A 16,658-nucleotide genomic window follows, 5' to 3' on the forward strand; every position below is an offset into this window, starting at 1 on the left:
CCTGTCTGTCTACATTTTTTTTAAATGCAAGCATTGACCTGCTTATTTTAAATGGTTTACTATCTCAGAAGGAATCAGACCAGTGATCACTTATGCGTATGTTAAGCATGTCTCGGATACAAAGCCAGAAATAATGACTTGAGTTGAGAGTCTGTTTTCAAAGAGAATTAAGTGAGTTTTGGTATTTTGAATCTGCGATAAAATGTTTTTTAAATGCAAGGACACATTCAAATGCAGAATGTCAGAAAGTTGACAGTGAAGTTACATTTATATATCAAGTTATGAAGCCACTGTTCATTTTTTTTCCTGCAACTACAGATCCAACATTGAATTTGTAATATGTATATCAAAAGTTTATAATATTGTTTGGACGTTTAAAGTTTTTTTTTTAAACTACAAAAATTGCTTTCTCATTATTCAGAGGTTTTAAAGGTCTTTTATTGTCACTTGTACCTTAGCAAATATTAGTAGTAAAAATAATTTCATTAGTGTGTATTTACCAGAGAAGGAAAATCTGAAGTGGTTTCTTTTAAGATTAATTGGCTATTGTACATTGTCCATTAATATGAACAAGTGCAAAAAGAATCAAGGTGTTGATGGGCACGTGAGAGAGAATGTGCAGGGAGGTATGAAATGAGGAGTAGTGGAGAGGTGACGTGAGACTGATGGGAAGTGGCATGAACCCAATGGGCCAAATACTTATTATCAAAAAATAAGTAAGAATAAGTAAAATAAGTAAAAATAAGTGACTTGCAAATATTTCCACTTCTTCTCCATATATTGTTGAAAAGAACTTTATCATTTATTTCAAATATCAAAGAACTTGCGATTTATGTACTTCTGAGGGTATATTGCTGGATCTATCCAGTGGGACCACAGAGTGAAAATGACAGTGTACAGTAAAACTATTTCAAAGTAATGTTAATTTATTATGTGAGAATTTATAGTATGTGCGATTGCCTTGTATGACTTAAGCACTCTAAAGCAAAGCTAGAGGAAAAGTTTTGCTTCTTTGAATGAACTTTTTCTCAGACCAGTCCACTTTGTCAAATGAGTTGTAACTTTGGACCAGCTTGTCACTGTCTCTCTCCACTTCTACACTGACCCTAGAAATGCCTGGTGATCCTGAGGATGTGTAAACATGAACACTCAAGTGAAAAGTAGACCTGCCTGACATTATTGGGAACTGATTTTAGTTTGTTTTCTAATAACCTAAATTAGTTATGTTGGTTTATTAGTCATAAAAAGATTATTGATGGTAAATTCTATGGTTGAATGATTCAACCAATTCATTAGTTCAGCTGATTCACCATCCAGTTATTTTTATACAACTACACGTATAAGCATGGAATGGTGAGATCCAGGTGTTTATATATTGGAATCTCCTTTTTAAAAAAAAATTTGTTCATTTTATTAGAAGTTAATACAGTACAAAACAGTACAGTGGAACCTAATTTTAGGTGCCAACTATGTCATACCGTAATGCATTCTATGTACATATATTGGAATCTCCATTAGTATTTCTATCAAACGTTGTCTACTCTATTTAGCAATGGAATATGTGTGAAGAAGGTCTGAAGAAGGGTTCCGACCTGAAACGTTGCCTATTTGTTTTCTCCAGAGATGCTGCTTAACCTGCGGACTTATTCCAGCATTTTGTGTCCATCTTTGATGTAAACCTGTATCTTCAGTTCCTTCCTACACAAGTGTCTTCACTGGACAAGGCTGGTAGATGTTAATGGTGGAAGGAAATCTTAAGTTTTCAAAGGTTCAAATTTAGTTCATATTTACCATTACTTTCTATAAAGCACTGTTCCCATTTAAAAGGAAATGTCAATCGGCATTTATTACCAGGCCAGGGTCTTTTTTTTTAACTTCCAGCGTGGATTTGAACATAAATTATGACTCCAGCATGAACATTGGAGAATTTGTATGTTAAAAGAAGCAAGCAATTTTTTTTAAGACTGCAGAAACAATACTGAAGAGGAATCTATAAGTGTCATATTATATTACGAATTGGTTACAATGAAGAAGCATACAATATTGCATTTAATCTTTAAATTAGAAATCCTAAGCCAGTCCCTTCAGAATTTTCTTTTGCACATTTATGGTAGTAAGTATAGTTTTAAAGGATCAAAATGATCAGAAAAATGTTTACAGTAAAGAAAACGTCAATGACTAAACATTTGGGTAACAAACCACAAAAGTAAGTAGAGATGAGAAGCTGAATAAATAGTGGAAGCAGGGTAAAGCAATATGAATACTTTCCCTTCAGTTACTGTGAGAGTAACATTGAAAAAAGATAAAGATGGGAAAAGGGTGAATAACTTGGAAAAAACCCTCTACTGACACGTTCATTTATTATTGCACACTTTCTTAAAAGTGGGCATATTTTAAGGAGATTTTGCAGTCAAGTGGTAAATTGGAAACCAAGGTGTCTGAAGAAGGGTCCCCACCCAATACATTGCCCGTCCATTCTCTCCACAAATGTTGCCTCTCGGTGTTACTCCAATTCTTTGTATTTAACTCCTTATAAACTGCTTTCAGATGTCCCATCTCCTTCATTCTTTGTTCATGACCATTTTTGTGCTAGCTAATTCACAATCATTGGCATTGTGTTGCTTTTTCTTTTGGAAAAAAAAAAGCCACAGAAGAAAATCCAGTTATAAATGCAATCTCATGCCATTGTGCTATTCCTGACTTTGTCCATCCAGAGAATTCCAATTGTGACCAGATTTAGAAACAAAGCCTAGTTTTGGAAGGGAACAGGAGTTGGCTGGAGAAGAGTTATCTTGGCAAGGTATAAGGAAACGAAGAGGGATAGCAGGCACAGTGCTTGTGGATGATAACAAACTATAAAGAGTAAAAACAAACTATAAAAATAGCTTCAGTAGTAGGCAATATTTGACTGAAAGTATTGTCTTTCAAACATGCCACCAACTGATATTTGCAGGTGAAAAACAAGTAAAAACACATGTTAGTGAGATTATATAATTCTTATGACGTGTGGTGTATTGTACTTAATAATATCAATCTCTGATAAGCCATGAATTTGTTGGTATCATCAACTTAAACTTGTCAGATAATCTTTTAACGGTGGTATTAATTTGTTAGAAAAGTCCATTTTGCCAATTTGGTGTGAGCTTCAATATCTTATTCTTTCACTTGCCAGCTATTTTGTATCATTACCGCATAGCTAAAACATTTTACTTCCGTATGACTTCTGAGGAATATTTGTCTGAAAATAAGTTTTTGTAGTTCAGTTTACAACAGCTGTGGAAGTGTAGACAGCTTATGTTACAGTGAAATTTGATATTACTCAATGTACGTTGCCATGCTAGTGGAATAATGTAAATTTGGAGTAGTTGTTATGAATGATCAACCAACTGGTTCATTGCTAGACCCGTCCAGTAGAAACCGCTCAATCAATTTACGGATTGGTTGCATTCCCTTTCATCTGTTGTAACTCAATTCCAGGTTGTGACTTGTCACCTTTGCGGTAAAAACAAAATGGCATTTTAATGGCTCTGTTTACTTTGATCATTTTTTAACATTTCTCTTTTGGTCTTGTGATACAATACAAATTGCTTTAACAGAACCTGGAAGCCTGAATCAGAGAATTGTTTTTATAGTCGGTTGCTGTGGCAATTCTCAGCCTTCCGTGAAACCATCGTCTCCTGGGAAACACAAACTTGTGCAGCTGTCTTTGGCCTATTGACATCAAGTATGTCTATAATGGAGCCGCTGAAGAAAAGTTTCTTCAGATTTTGTTGCCATTATCTGAGTAGAATAGACAAACAGAATGTATGTTGAGTTTGCAGAAAATTGTAAAATATCCATTCATGAATGGCACTATTGTTAATGCTTTATGTAGATTTGAGTGGAAAGCTACATCAGATAAAATCAGGAATGCTGTTTTTCCTGTTGTCAAACACAGTGAAGTAAATATTTTTCCAAGATGATCAAAATGGTTAAGATAGCATTTTTTTCATCTGTTGATTTAGGAGAGTGTGCGATTATGGATGAAAGTAATGCAGAATTTGGTATCACTGTGGCCCTTAATTTGCAGTGCGTTATGCTCTCTGATTATTTAACTGGCAGCGGGTATGGCTATCTGAGAAGATGGACGTTGCCTGAATGAATGGGACCTTTCAGTCAGTTCCCTTTGGGAAAGGTTTGAGCATTAAAAGCAGCAGAGCAATAGAGGCTGTGCCAGATGACCAGCACCACTATATAGAAAATTTTCATCATTTTATCCGAAGATCACGACTTGACTGATTTAAACTACTGATACTATAACTTGGACTTTTGTCCCTGACACACATAATAGTTAGTGCACTTTGATAAAACTGGTAACCTTTCATAAATTATGTCATATGACATGTTTGAAATACAGAATTGCTTCATGTTAAGAGGGCAGCACAGCAGCGGGAGAGTTGCTGCCTTACAGGGTTTGATCCTGACTTCGAGTGCTGTCTGTGTGGTGTTTGTACGTTCTCCCTGTGACCATGTTGATTTCCTAAGGATGCTCCAGTTTCCTCGCACACTCCAAAGACATGCTGGCTTGTAGGTTAATTAGCTTCTGTAAATAACCCCTAGTGTGTAGGGTGCAAAACTGGATTAACATAGAACTAGTGTATGAGAAATCGAAGGTTGGCATAGTTCTGTGGGGTGAAGGGCCTGTCTCTGAGCTGTATCTCTAAACTAAACTAGTAGATTCTCAACTTTCTTTCTAAGATACCTGCAGCGCCTCATGGTTCGCATTGGAGTAACAATTAATGCAGCAGAAAGCGTAGATGTGTATTGCAAAAGTAGAAATGAAATTGGAAGTGAGATTAGGAAAATAAAGAAAGTAAATAAGCAATGCTGTCGTGTAATAGCAAAGAAAATCCAAAAATGTTTTAGAAGTTAAAAAAAAAAGGGGTTACTAAGGAATGAGTAGGGCCTCTTGAGGACCCAGGACATTCAAGGAACTGCAGATTTTGGTTTACAAAAAAGACACAAATTTCTGGAGTAACTCAGCAATTCAGGCAGCATCTCTGGAAAATTTGGATAGGTGACTTTTCAGGTCAGGACCCTTCTAAGACACGTAAACCACCTGTTGAACCTGATGTGAAAGGTTCCTATTGCAAATCTTGCAGTTATCTTCACAAAAAGGGAATAGTGCCAGTGCTGTAGTTAAAGGGGAAAGTGTGAAATGCTAGCCAGATTAGACATAGTAAAGGGAAAACATTGACGGGTTTATTTAGCATGTTTTACAATGGATAAATTGCCAGGCCAAGATGAAATATTCCTGGTTGTTAAAAGAAATGAGAAAAAAAATGGTGCTCCTATATTTTTACAATTTGCCTGGCAATTGGAGAGGTGCCAGAAAAGTTGAGGTCTATTAATATTTTATTGATGTAAAAAAAAAGAGGAAAAGATGAATTGGTAGGGACCGTATAAACCTTCTTCTAGAAAGGCACAGATTAATCAGCGACTAGTTAATACATGGGGAAACTCAGCGGGTGCAGCAGCATCTATGGAGCGAAGGAAATAAGCGACGTTTCGGCCCGAAACGTCGCCTATTTCCTTCGCTCCATAGATGCTGCTGCACCCACTGAGTTTCCCCAGCAATTTTGTGTACCTTCGATATTCCAGCATCTGCAGTTCCCTTTTGAACACTAGTTAATACATGATGAGTCTTGAAGCACATGGCCAGGATGTAGTGGGATAACCCTGTTTTGTTGTATGTTGCTTCTGTTGCTCAGGGCGGATGTTGTCAGATACAATGGCACCTTTCTTCACAGTTATTCCAAGTTCTTTGCAATTGGATTAGATTGGTCCCTGGTCATAAAGTCATGGGCTGGATCGCACAGAAAAAGCTTCATCAGCCCACCATGTTCATGTCTTTTACCCATCTACACTCATCCCATTAGCCTGCACTAGCTCAGTCTCTTCTGTGTCTTGCCTATTCAAGTGCTTGGCCAAATGCCTCTTAAATGTAAAATTATATATTTGATTCCACCATCTGGCAATGAGTTTTACAGTAGATATCAAACACACAAATCTTGCCCCTTATGTTTACATCCAAGGCGTCAATGTACAAGAAACACAAGGGTCCTGGCATCATCCCTGTGATACAACATTGGTCACAGATAGCTGTGGTAAAGATATGTTCGGCAGTGAGACGACATATTGTGATCGAATACAATGTTGTTGTTACTGCTATTGTGTCAATGTCCAGAGCATAGTAACAATAGCAAAAGTGTATTTCATTAAACTATATTTTCTCTCAGGCTGGTGTATTTTTACCAGCTTTAGGTTTTTACAAATTAGCCTTATTTAGTTCCTAGATTTAATCCCCATTATACCATGGAAGATGTCCTCTATAATGAAGGCTGGACCTTGCGTTCACTTCTACCAATGCTGCCATGGGCAGGTGCATATACACAGGTAGCTCGGCAAGGACGATATTGATTTCATCGTGACTGTGTGCGGACCCAGATCCTCCTGAGCAATCTAACAGTTTGGACAATAGTTGTGCCACTCAGCAATCACTGTTATGGGCAATGAAATCTCCCACCTTTTGTACAATCTGCTTCTAAAAATGTTCAGCAAGGAAAAATACTGATACGTCAGCTGTAAGTAGGTAATAGTGATAACAGCAGGAGTTTTTGTTTGACCTAATACCTTGAGACTTTGAAGTCTGGAGCAAACTGAGAACTCACGTTGCTACAATCTTACAACTATTTTTTACCACCTCTGGTGGGCCTGTTCCTCTCATGGGGCAGGATGATAATCACGGATAGCGATAAATGAGTCTCAGATGTTAACTGAAAGATAAAATCAACCAGTTGTGCGTGAATACACTGTATTCTGTCACAAACAGTTAGTGAAGAAAACATTGTAGAATTGACTGGGATAAACTATTGTAACTGGCGACAACTATGTTAATACTTGACAAATGCAGTTTAGTTTATTATCACATGTACTGTGGTACGGTGAAATTTTTTTGTTATGTGCTATCCAGGCAGCAGAAAGATAATACATGATTACAATCGAACCATTTACAGTGTAAAGATACATAAGGCAATAACGTTTGGTGCTGGGTAAAGCCAGCAAAGTCTGATCAAGGATAGTCTGAGGGTCACCAAAGATAGTAGTTCAGCACTGGTAGGATGATTCAGTTGCAAGTTACAAAAAATGATTGCCTTTCTCTTAATGCTTTTTGCTGCATTTTCTGAGCTGATTTGCATGTACATTATGTGTTCCAGCTTATGTACTTGCGCTAGGAATATCTGGTTCACTACTGAGCAATATATCCCTTTTAACAGTGAACAGATAAATAGAGCGGTGACTTGTTTTACATCCTGACATCCTTGATAATTTTGAATTGATTACAGTAATATCAAGTATTATTGATCTTATAAAAAGTGGAGCTGTATTACTTAACCTTTCACAAACATAGCACCTTGATTGAAGATTAAACATCAGTAAAAATTATTATCAAACAATGCAATAACTGAATGTTATGTAAGAATTTTAAAGCAGATTTTGACTATAATAAATAATAACGGATGTTTTTTTGCTCTTCCCAAAAGGTGACACTGAATTTAAGACCCATTTTCTCCATTGACGTCCATCAAAAGCCTTTGGTATTTGTGCTGAATTCCCCAAGACCTGTGGTTTGGATTATAAAGGCAAAGCAATTGGCACCAGGAGTACAACGTTTGTTCCATGTAAGTTGAATTAATTGAGTAATTTAGTCGGCACATCAGTGTAAACATGTTTCAGGAAGAAAACACGCAAGTGTAATACAGGAGAGTTAATTAAAAACATGTTAATACTTTTCTAAATATTTTTGAACATTCTTTTAAAGAAATGGGGACCTTAATTTAGAGTAGCCATACATTTTTTTTTGTGTGGTTAAGGAAATATTTTTTGACTGTTGTTCAGATCAGCTTTTTTAGCAGGTGTGATGGTAGGGGCTTGCCCATTGTGATCTGTCATCTTTGGGCAGTTTGACTCTGATTTTTAAGTTCTTTCCAATGCAAAATTCCAAACTATTGATCGAAACAAAAAATAAATTGTCCCTGTTGTTTTTCAAATAGTAGTGTAGACAAAGTTGGCTTCCCACATTTCTTTATCCCTCCGCAAGGTTGTTTGAATTTTACCTGCTATAATATTTTTTATTTATTTGACTATTAACTTTAAACTATTTCAAAAACCTCAAAAATATAAGCCCAAGGTGTAGCTTAGTTCAGTAATAATAATGCTTTCTCCTTGAACAAGTAAAATATACTTGAGAGAATCCAATCCTTCACCCTATTATTTATTGATCTCAAGGCTAGGTCCAAGATTTTCTGATGTTCAAAACAGAATTAATAGATCTTCAGGGAAGACAGTTTCGATTCATGGATGTTTTTGGATAGTATACTTGTGAGGCATTCTTTGGAGAGTGAGCATCTGTCATTGGATTCTGGAGCCAATACAGATTAATACACTATATTGCCATGTGCAAGATTTTAAAATGATAAAGTTTTAGAGACAAAATTATTGACCCACCTGAATTATTAAAATTTAAAGTTAAAAATATGTAGTTAATGAAAAATAAAAACCCAATTTATATATCACCTTATTACTCGTAATGTTTAAACATAATTCATATCTACAAAGGTGCTTTGAAATGTGCTTTCTGTGCGTGCAAATTTTTATTTTGCAAACAAAGATTTCGATCATTTTTTCTTTTGCAAACAAAGATGTAATGAGATAATAATTGAGTAGTCAATCTGTTTTTTGGTGTTCAAAAGAAAAGCATTATCGAAGTGATAAGTAGATCACTTTTTTTTAAATAGTCGTTTTAGGATCTGTAATGTCTGCGCAAAATTGGTACAGCACAAAGTATATGTCTAGACGATGTCCACAACCAAGACTGGAAAATGCAACTTTATGACTTCAAGAAACAAAAATGCTACCAACTTAGCCAAATTGAGTAGGTGCACTTCCAGATGTTTGTGAGACTATAATAAACTTCATTCTCTGCCTCGCAGTGATAGATGCTGAAATTGGATGCCAAAAGTAGAAAAAGTGACCTTTCGTTATTCAGCCTCACTTTATGGCGAGATAAACAAATATAGCAGATCTATGTTCAAGTGAGCAGCTTCAACTAAGTACATTTTAAATGGCATCAGTACTGAAAGGACATAAGTTTTCTCGATTTGACATTGAATTGCAGACATTTGACTTTCATGTGTTGGTAAGTAGTTATATGGAGATCAAGAAGGAAAAGAGTTCACAAATAAAAATAAGACCATATTATACAAGACACTATTTTGCATCAAATGCATTGCATTGTCTACATTATAAAATAAATTCAGTTGATAAGGAACATTTTTAACATTATTCCGAGGTTCTCAGATGACATACATGGACATTCACACATATTTTACTTTTATCAGTTTGCTAATTTTGCAACAATGCATCACAGCAATAATCTCATGCATGCATGCACGTGCACACACATATCTCTGCATGCAAGCAATTAGAATCAGGTGCAGGTTAATTTATTCAACAACTAAATGTCTATATTTTTTGTATGTGGATTTAATTTGATTAAACCAATGTTGGAAACGTTTCTATTGATGCAAAATTGTACGCACAAGAGAAGGGTTCTCGGAAAGGAAAGTTAAGGCAGACACATTGCCCACAATCTTTTGGGCAGTTTGCCCAAAGGACTGGTGTGGAATCACAGAAGTAAAAGACTGGTTCTTTTAGCTGCGCTCATGTAAGAGCCACAAAGTAAGGTTCCAGACAGTGACCATGTTATTCCAGTGCAGGATATCTGCCTTCATTTCCAGTCTTTAGACTTTTTAGGCTTTAGAGAGAGAGAGCGCAGGAATAGGGCCTTTGGCCCACCAAGTACGCGCCGATTAGCGATCCCCGTGCACTAGCACTATCCTACACACTAGGGACAATTTACAATTTTACCGAAGCCAATTAACCTACAAACCTGCACGTCTTTGGAGTGAGGGAGGAAACTGGAGCACCCAAAGAAAGCCCACATAGTCACTGGGAGAATGTACAAGCTTCGTACAAACAGCACGCGTAGTCAAGATCCAACCCAGGTCTCTGGTGCTGTAAGGCGTCAACTGTATGGCTGCGTCACTGTAGTGCTCGTTTTAGCCCTTCTTTAGATTTCTCTAAAGTGAGATTATGCACACCTGAGCCCGATGGACTGTATCTCTACCCTTTCCAGACAACAGCAGATGGGAACATTCAGAAAGCAGCCAGTAAAACGATGTAATAGACTATGTTTTCAGACTTTTGAGCCTTTCAATAAACATGGAAATTTTCCAAATAGAACCTTTCTCACTACATCAACTCAATAAGAGTCGTGATCCAGACAGTTCCAGAATTAGACTCCTCGCCAACTAGTTACTTGGCATTCAAAAAACAGATGGCATCTTTGCTGTCATTTTTGTAGAAATACTGGAAAACTTCTTGGATATTGGGTTGATGTGGCATTTATGACTATCCTTTCCTTTCCTTGTAAATAACTACCTTATACCTAACCTCTCCAAGAAACCTGAAAAATAGTTTACTAAGCTACCCGTCCCAATATCAGTAGTTATTGATCAAAATTTCTGTTAAGATCATCCAAGAATGCAATACAACAAGTACTGCCTCTTCTGTGTCTTCCTTGATCTCCATCTGATCATATAGAATAGGTATCTTGTTTGATGCAAAGGGTGCTGAATGTGTGGAATAGTCACTCCCTCTAAACCTTTCCGATCTGACCACATGTCCCAATGTCTTTTAAATGTTGTTATAGTACTTATCTCAACCACTTCCTCTGGCAGCGTGTTCCATATACGTACCATCTTCTACATGAAAAAGCAGCCCCGTTGGATTCCTTTTAAATCTTTCCCCAATCATTCAAGGTCTCAAAATATAAGACCACTCAGTCAAGAGTCAAGAGCTGATTGAATCATATTTTTGCAGCCATGCACTTTTTGTGCTGCTTCTGTACCCTTCATTGTATAATACATTGTTTTCAGCTTCTGCTTTTTGTCTGCAATACTTCAAAAATATTATCTATAATCATGGGTGATTTCCAACTTGACACCATCACCTACTTTCTACTGTTTTACTGTTTGTTTTCTGGAAGTGCAATCAGTTGTTGTGGTTTTATATCATACATAACACATTGACGCTGTGATGAGCTGATACACCTTACAGTTAAATGTTATTGTGGCTGCGTTGCTCAGCTTTCGGCATTATCTAGACAATGACTTTTATCAATTTGCCTGCTCCCACTCGGGCTGAACTTGCCTTGCTTATAATGTGTACTTAACACTGTCAAGGTTAATGCATGAAGAATAACCACTTGAGGGGCTATTGGATTGGCACCATGAAACTGTCAAAGAAGTACATCAATGGAAAGGACAGAAAATATTAAGCACATTTAAAAAAATCTGTTTGATGTGACAATTTGAGAGACGGATTATAGAAGTATTTCCTTTTGAAAAATTGTGAATTAACATATCAACAGAGGTTATTACTTACTCTTTGATTCTCCCCTTTTGATTGAAATTTGCACTACTAGGTTAGGAACCCAAGCATATTGTGATTGATGACATTTAACACAAAATGAATCCAGAAGTATCTTAATCCAACATACTGATGCCATTGCAGCAATGCCCTTAATAATTGGTAAACACATTGGACAACAGACACAATATGAAAACTTAGCAATATACATTTTAGTACAATTTCAAGTTGGAAATGAAATTGAATTAATATTAAGGATCAGTGATTTGTTTTTGCAACAACTTTCCAATGTAATACTTGCATTTTAAAAAGAAATATCCGCAGTTTTGAAAATAAAATCATTCTCTGGGGCCAAGATCAAGAGCAACATTTATTGTTGATTCTTAATTGGACTTGAAGAGGTGATGCTTTGCTTCAGTTCAACTAGCGCAGGTAATAATCAGTGCGGTGAGTTTGTGTCAATTGAAGAACAATGACTTTCTGCTCAAGCGAGGACAGTGCATGACAAGTATACCATGCCAACTATTTGCCTAGCAAATCGCTCCCCACCCCTCACTTATGCCGACCTATTAGCTGCCACGCTTTCTCCTGCCAATCTCCTTTCCAGCTTTCTTCTTTACCCTCTACAATCAATCTGAAGAAGGGTCTCGACCTGAAACATCACCAATCCGTGTTCTCCATAGATGCTATCTGACCTGCCGAGTTACTCCAGCACTTTGCATCCTTTTGTGTATTAACCAGCACCTGCAGTTCTTTGTTTCTACCTTTATTACAGGTAATGATGGCCGAGGGTTTGGGGGATACTGTCAGAGAAGCATTGCCAAGTTGGTGCAGTGCATCTCATAGTGTACACTGCAGCCATGTTTCTCTGCTGATGGGGGAAATTAATTTTCAAGATTATAAAATTGCCCGTCGAGTGAGATGTCTTGTTCTGAGTGTTAAGTTTCTTGTGTCTTGTGGATCTGCTCCCATCCAAGCGGGTGGACATCTTTAAGATGCCGTTCCCTGGATAGTGTTGAGTTTCTGGATCCATGTTGGAACTCCTCCCATCCAGGAAAGTAGACATCCTTGAGACGCTTTGCAGATGGTGGAAAGGCTTTCCAGAGACAGGACATGACTAACCCACGACAGAATACCAAAACCTGGCATCTGCTACAATAAGTAGCTGGTTGACTTTCCATTTGGAATGGGGGAGAAGTATGAGCAATAATAATACAAATAGTAATATGTGTAATGGATGATTATACGTTCTTTGGAATGGTCAGTGCCTGGGACTTGCATGGTGTGAACATAACTTGCTGCTTTTCAGCCAGAGCTTGGTTGTTGTCCATGTCTTGCTGAGTTCCGCATGGGCTTTTCATTATCCACAGCTTTAAAATGTTCCCCTGGTCTTTTTAGTTTGCCAAAATCTAGTTGTTTTTTTCGTTATAAGACTGCATAATGTCGACCTTCATTAAAGTGTGTCTAAAACCATTAAACCACTGAGCACTGATTCTTCACACCAGACTTTTGGCTGCATGACAAAACCTGCTGAAACACCAGTGTTGTTTGTTTTCTTCAGCAAAGCATTTATCAGTAAATCAAAGGTGAGCTTTCCAGTTGTATTTTAAAGAGATAAAAAATGTAATTCCACCATAAAACATCATACTATAGAAACAATTATTTTATAAGTTACCTGTATAAAGATTTAATGATTCTTTTTAAACCCCAGTTTTATCTGAGAAGTACTACTTTGCTAAACTCATAAACTTGTGTTCCAGACTGGTTGGAAGGAGCTGGAACCATTTCAGCGTCGTCTTAGAATGAATAACAGATTTGTCTAACTGAGTCAAAATTTATATTAAATGTATTATATTTCAGACATGCAATCTAGTTATGTAAAATGCCTACACATCAAATGTCTGCTTTGCACATGCTGTTTATGAGCTAAGTAAATGATACCACTTAAAACAAATTAATCTTTATACGCCGTACTCTTTAAACAGCAAACTGTTGTGCACGGAACACAGAAAATAATAAGATAAAATTAATATTCTTCCATGAGGAAGAAATAATATTCCTTGCAAATGAAGAAAATAATGTTCTTTTATAAAATAATGAAAATAGTTATTGTGACAATGACTTAAATGAGTATTTACAGATTTTCCCCAATGCCTTGTGATTTGCGCAGCAAGTTTTCAGCTGTAAAGAACGACGAAACACGCATTTTAAGAGATGCTGCCTGGCCCGCAGCAACCAGCATTTTGTGTCTACCTTACACCTATCACTTGCCAGGCTTTGTCCAACCCTTATCTCTCCTTTCCATCGTCAGCCCCCTGCTCCTGAAGAAAAGTGTCACCCATTTCCCTCCAATGATACTGCCTGACCTGCTGAGTTACTCCAGCATATATTTTTTGGACAATTGGCTTATTTACCCCTTTCTGTGTCATAGAGATTCAATATCAGGCTATATGCTTATTTTATCTGTGTGCCCATTGCACGATTTTGACACCAATCTGCCCATAATTTATGTTACTAATTTTGTTTGCAGCTGTATTTCTCACTGAACAATGAATTGTTATCCTATTCAGTCATAGAAACATAGAAACATAGAAATTAGGTGCAGGAGTAGGCCATTCGGCCCTTCGAGCCTACACCGCCATTCAATATGATCAAGGCTGATCATCCAACTCAGTATCCCGTACCTGCCTTCTCTCCATACCCTCTGCTCCCTTTAGCCACAAGGGCCACATCTAACTCCCTCTTAAATATAGCCAATGAACTGGCCTCAACTACCCTCTGTGGCAGAGAGTTCCAGAGATTCACCACTCATTAAAGTTTTTCTCATCTCGGTTTTAAAGGATTTTCCCCTTATCCTTAAGCTGTGACCCCTTGTCCTGGACTTCCCCAACATCGGGAACAATCTTCCTGCATCTAGCCTGTCCAACCCCTTAAGAATTTTGTAAGTTTCTATAAGATCCCCTCTCAATCTCCTAAATTCTAGAGAGTATAAACCAAGTCTATCCAGTCTTTCTTCATAAGACTGTCCTGACATCCCAGGAATCAGTCTGGTGAACCTTCTCTGCACTCCCTCTATGGCAATAATGTCCTTCCTCAGATTTGGAGACCAAAACTGTACGCAATCGTCATCTTGTTATAATGTGGTTAAAACCGACGATCATGCCATATCTGTAATTTAAAATTGAGCATTGTTTACCGACATATTATGCCAATAATGTTAGCATTAGCAAAGCAGTTCAAAAGGTTTACTCTGATGGCAGATATAATGGCAATCCAGTTGAGCAGAAAAGTAATCTCGTTAATATACACAAAGTAACATATAAAAAACAGATATTTAATACATCAGAAGGGCCAAGCATAAAAAAGATTCAGCATCTATGACAATGCTGCCAAAAGGTTATTTCATACATTAAATCAGAAATCTTGACTTTGCAAAATCTAGCAATGTTGCCAAGAAATTGTTTTCTTCCAGAAAGATAAAAAATCATTAAAATAGTAACAGTAGTGGTATTGTTTAAGCTATGAAAAATAAATAAACTATTAAAGTCACATATCTGAGACTTTAATAGGCTTGGAGAGAGAAATATTTTCATGACCAATGTCAATGACTTACATTTGTGTATTATCTGTAATATATGAATTATCAATAAGCAACACTACAGCAATGGCTAAGATAGATGCCATGTGACTGTCATACAGCATGCAAACAGGCCCTTTCGCCCAACTCATCCATGCCAACCAAGGTGCCACAACTAGTCCCATTTACCTGTGTTTGGCGCATTGGATGCAGACTACCAGGCCGTGGGGATGTATCAACCTTTAGTCCCATCAGTCTACCCAACACCATTTCCTGCCTAATGTGAATTTCCTTCAGTTCCTCCGTCACCCTAGGTCCTCTGGCCACTAGTACATCTGGGAGATTGTTTGGGCATCATTTTGCCAGAGTGGTAGCAAGGGGTCCTGGTAAAACTTAAATTAAACAGGGCCAGGGCCTTCAGTGAAGGACAAGGCCCTGGGGAGTGTTGTAGACTGAAAGGATCAAGGAAAACAAGTACATAGTTCCCTGAAAGTTGTGTAGCTGGTTGATAGAGCGGTCAAGTAGACTTTCAGTACTTGGGCTTTCATCAGTCAGGGAATTTTGTACTTGGACCTTCATCAGTCTGAGAATATGCAGGTAGACTGAGAGAATCAGGTTGGTACTGGACCCCAAGAAAGGGAGTTTGTGGTGTGCCTCCAAGATAGATTCTTAGAGCAGCTTCTACTGGAGCCTACCAGGGAGAAGGTAATTTTGGATTTAGTGTTGTAAAATGAACCTTATCAGATTTGATAAGGGAACTCAAGGAAAAGGAGCCATTAGGAGGTAGTGACCATAATATGATAAGTTTTAATCAACAATTTGAGCGTGAGAGGGAAAATCGGAAGTGTCAGTATTCCAGTTGAGCAAAGGGGACTATGGAGCCACGAGGGAGGAGCTGGCCAAAGTTGACTGGATAGAGACCCTAGCAGGGATGATGGTGGAACAACAATGGCAGGTATTTCTGGGAATAATACAAAGGTGCAGCATCAGTTCATTCCAAAGAGGAAGAAAGATTCCAAGGGGAGTAAGGGGCAACCGTGGCTGACAAGGGAAGTCAAGGGCTGTATAAAAATAAAATAGAAAAAGTATAATATAGCAAAGATGAGCCAGAAAGGAAGCCAGAGGATTCGGAAACTTTTAAAGAGCTTCAGAAGATAACTAAAAAGGCAATATGGGGAGAAAAGATGAGGTACGAAGGTAAACTAGCCAAGAATATAAAGGAAGATAGTAAAAGCTTCTTTAGGTATGTGAAGAGGAAAAAAATAGTGAAGACAAATGTAGGTGTCTTGAAAACAGAAACGGGTGAATTTATTATGGGGAACAAGGAATTGACAGACAAGTTGATCAGATACTGTGGATCTGTCTTCACTAGGGAAGACACAAACCTTTGTCAAGAAGAGTGGGCATTAATGTCAATCAAGGGGAAAACTCTGCTGCCTGAATCATATTTCATACAAAGGAAGATGGTTATGGTTTTTGGAGGCCGATTATTTTGGCCCCGAGACATAATTGATGGGGGGGGGGGGTCTGCGGCCCATCTCATTTCCTG

At 37.6% G+C, this 16,658-nt stretch overlaps 1 protein-coding gene across 3 annotated transcripts in view; it reads left to right on the forward strand.

The window, feature by feature from the left end:
• Window positions 1-16,658, forward strand: part of tgfbr3 (transforming growth factor beta receptor 3) — a 116,259-nt gene that overhangs the window by 51,427 nt on the left and 48,174 nt on the right. For all 3 annotated transcript variants that reach the window (XM_033028964.1, XM_033028965.1, XM_033028963.1), the window contains exon 4: window positions 7,584-7,721. In XM_033028964.1, the coding sequence (XP_032884855.1) occupies window positions 7,584-7,721 (138 nt within the window). The remainder of the gene's footprint in view (window positions 1-7,583; window positions 7,722-16,658) is intronic.

This window comes from Amblyraja radiata, chromosome 10, assembly GCF_010909765.2.
Source record: "Amblyraja radiata isolate CabotCenter1 chromosome 10, sAmbRad1.1.pri, whole genome shotgun sequence".
Classification (NCBI taxonomy): domain Eukaryota; kingdom Metazoa; phylum Chordata; class Chondrichthyes; order Rajiformes; family Rajidae; genus Amblyraja; species Amblyraja radiata.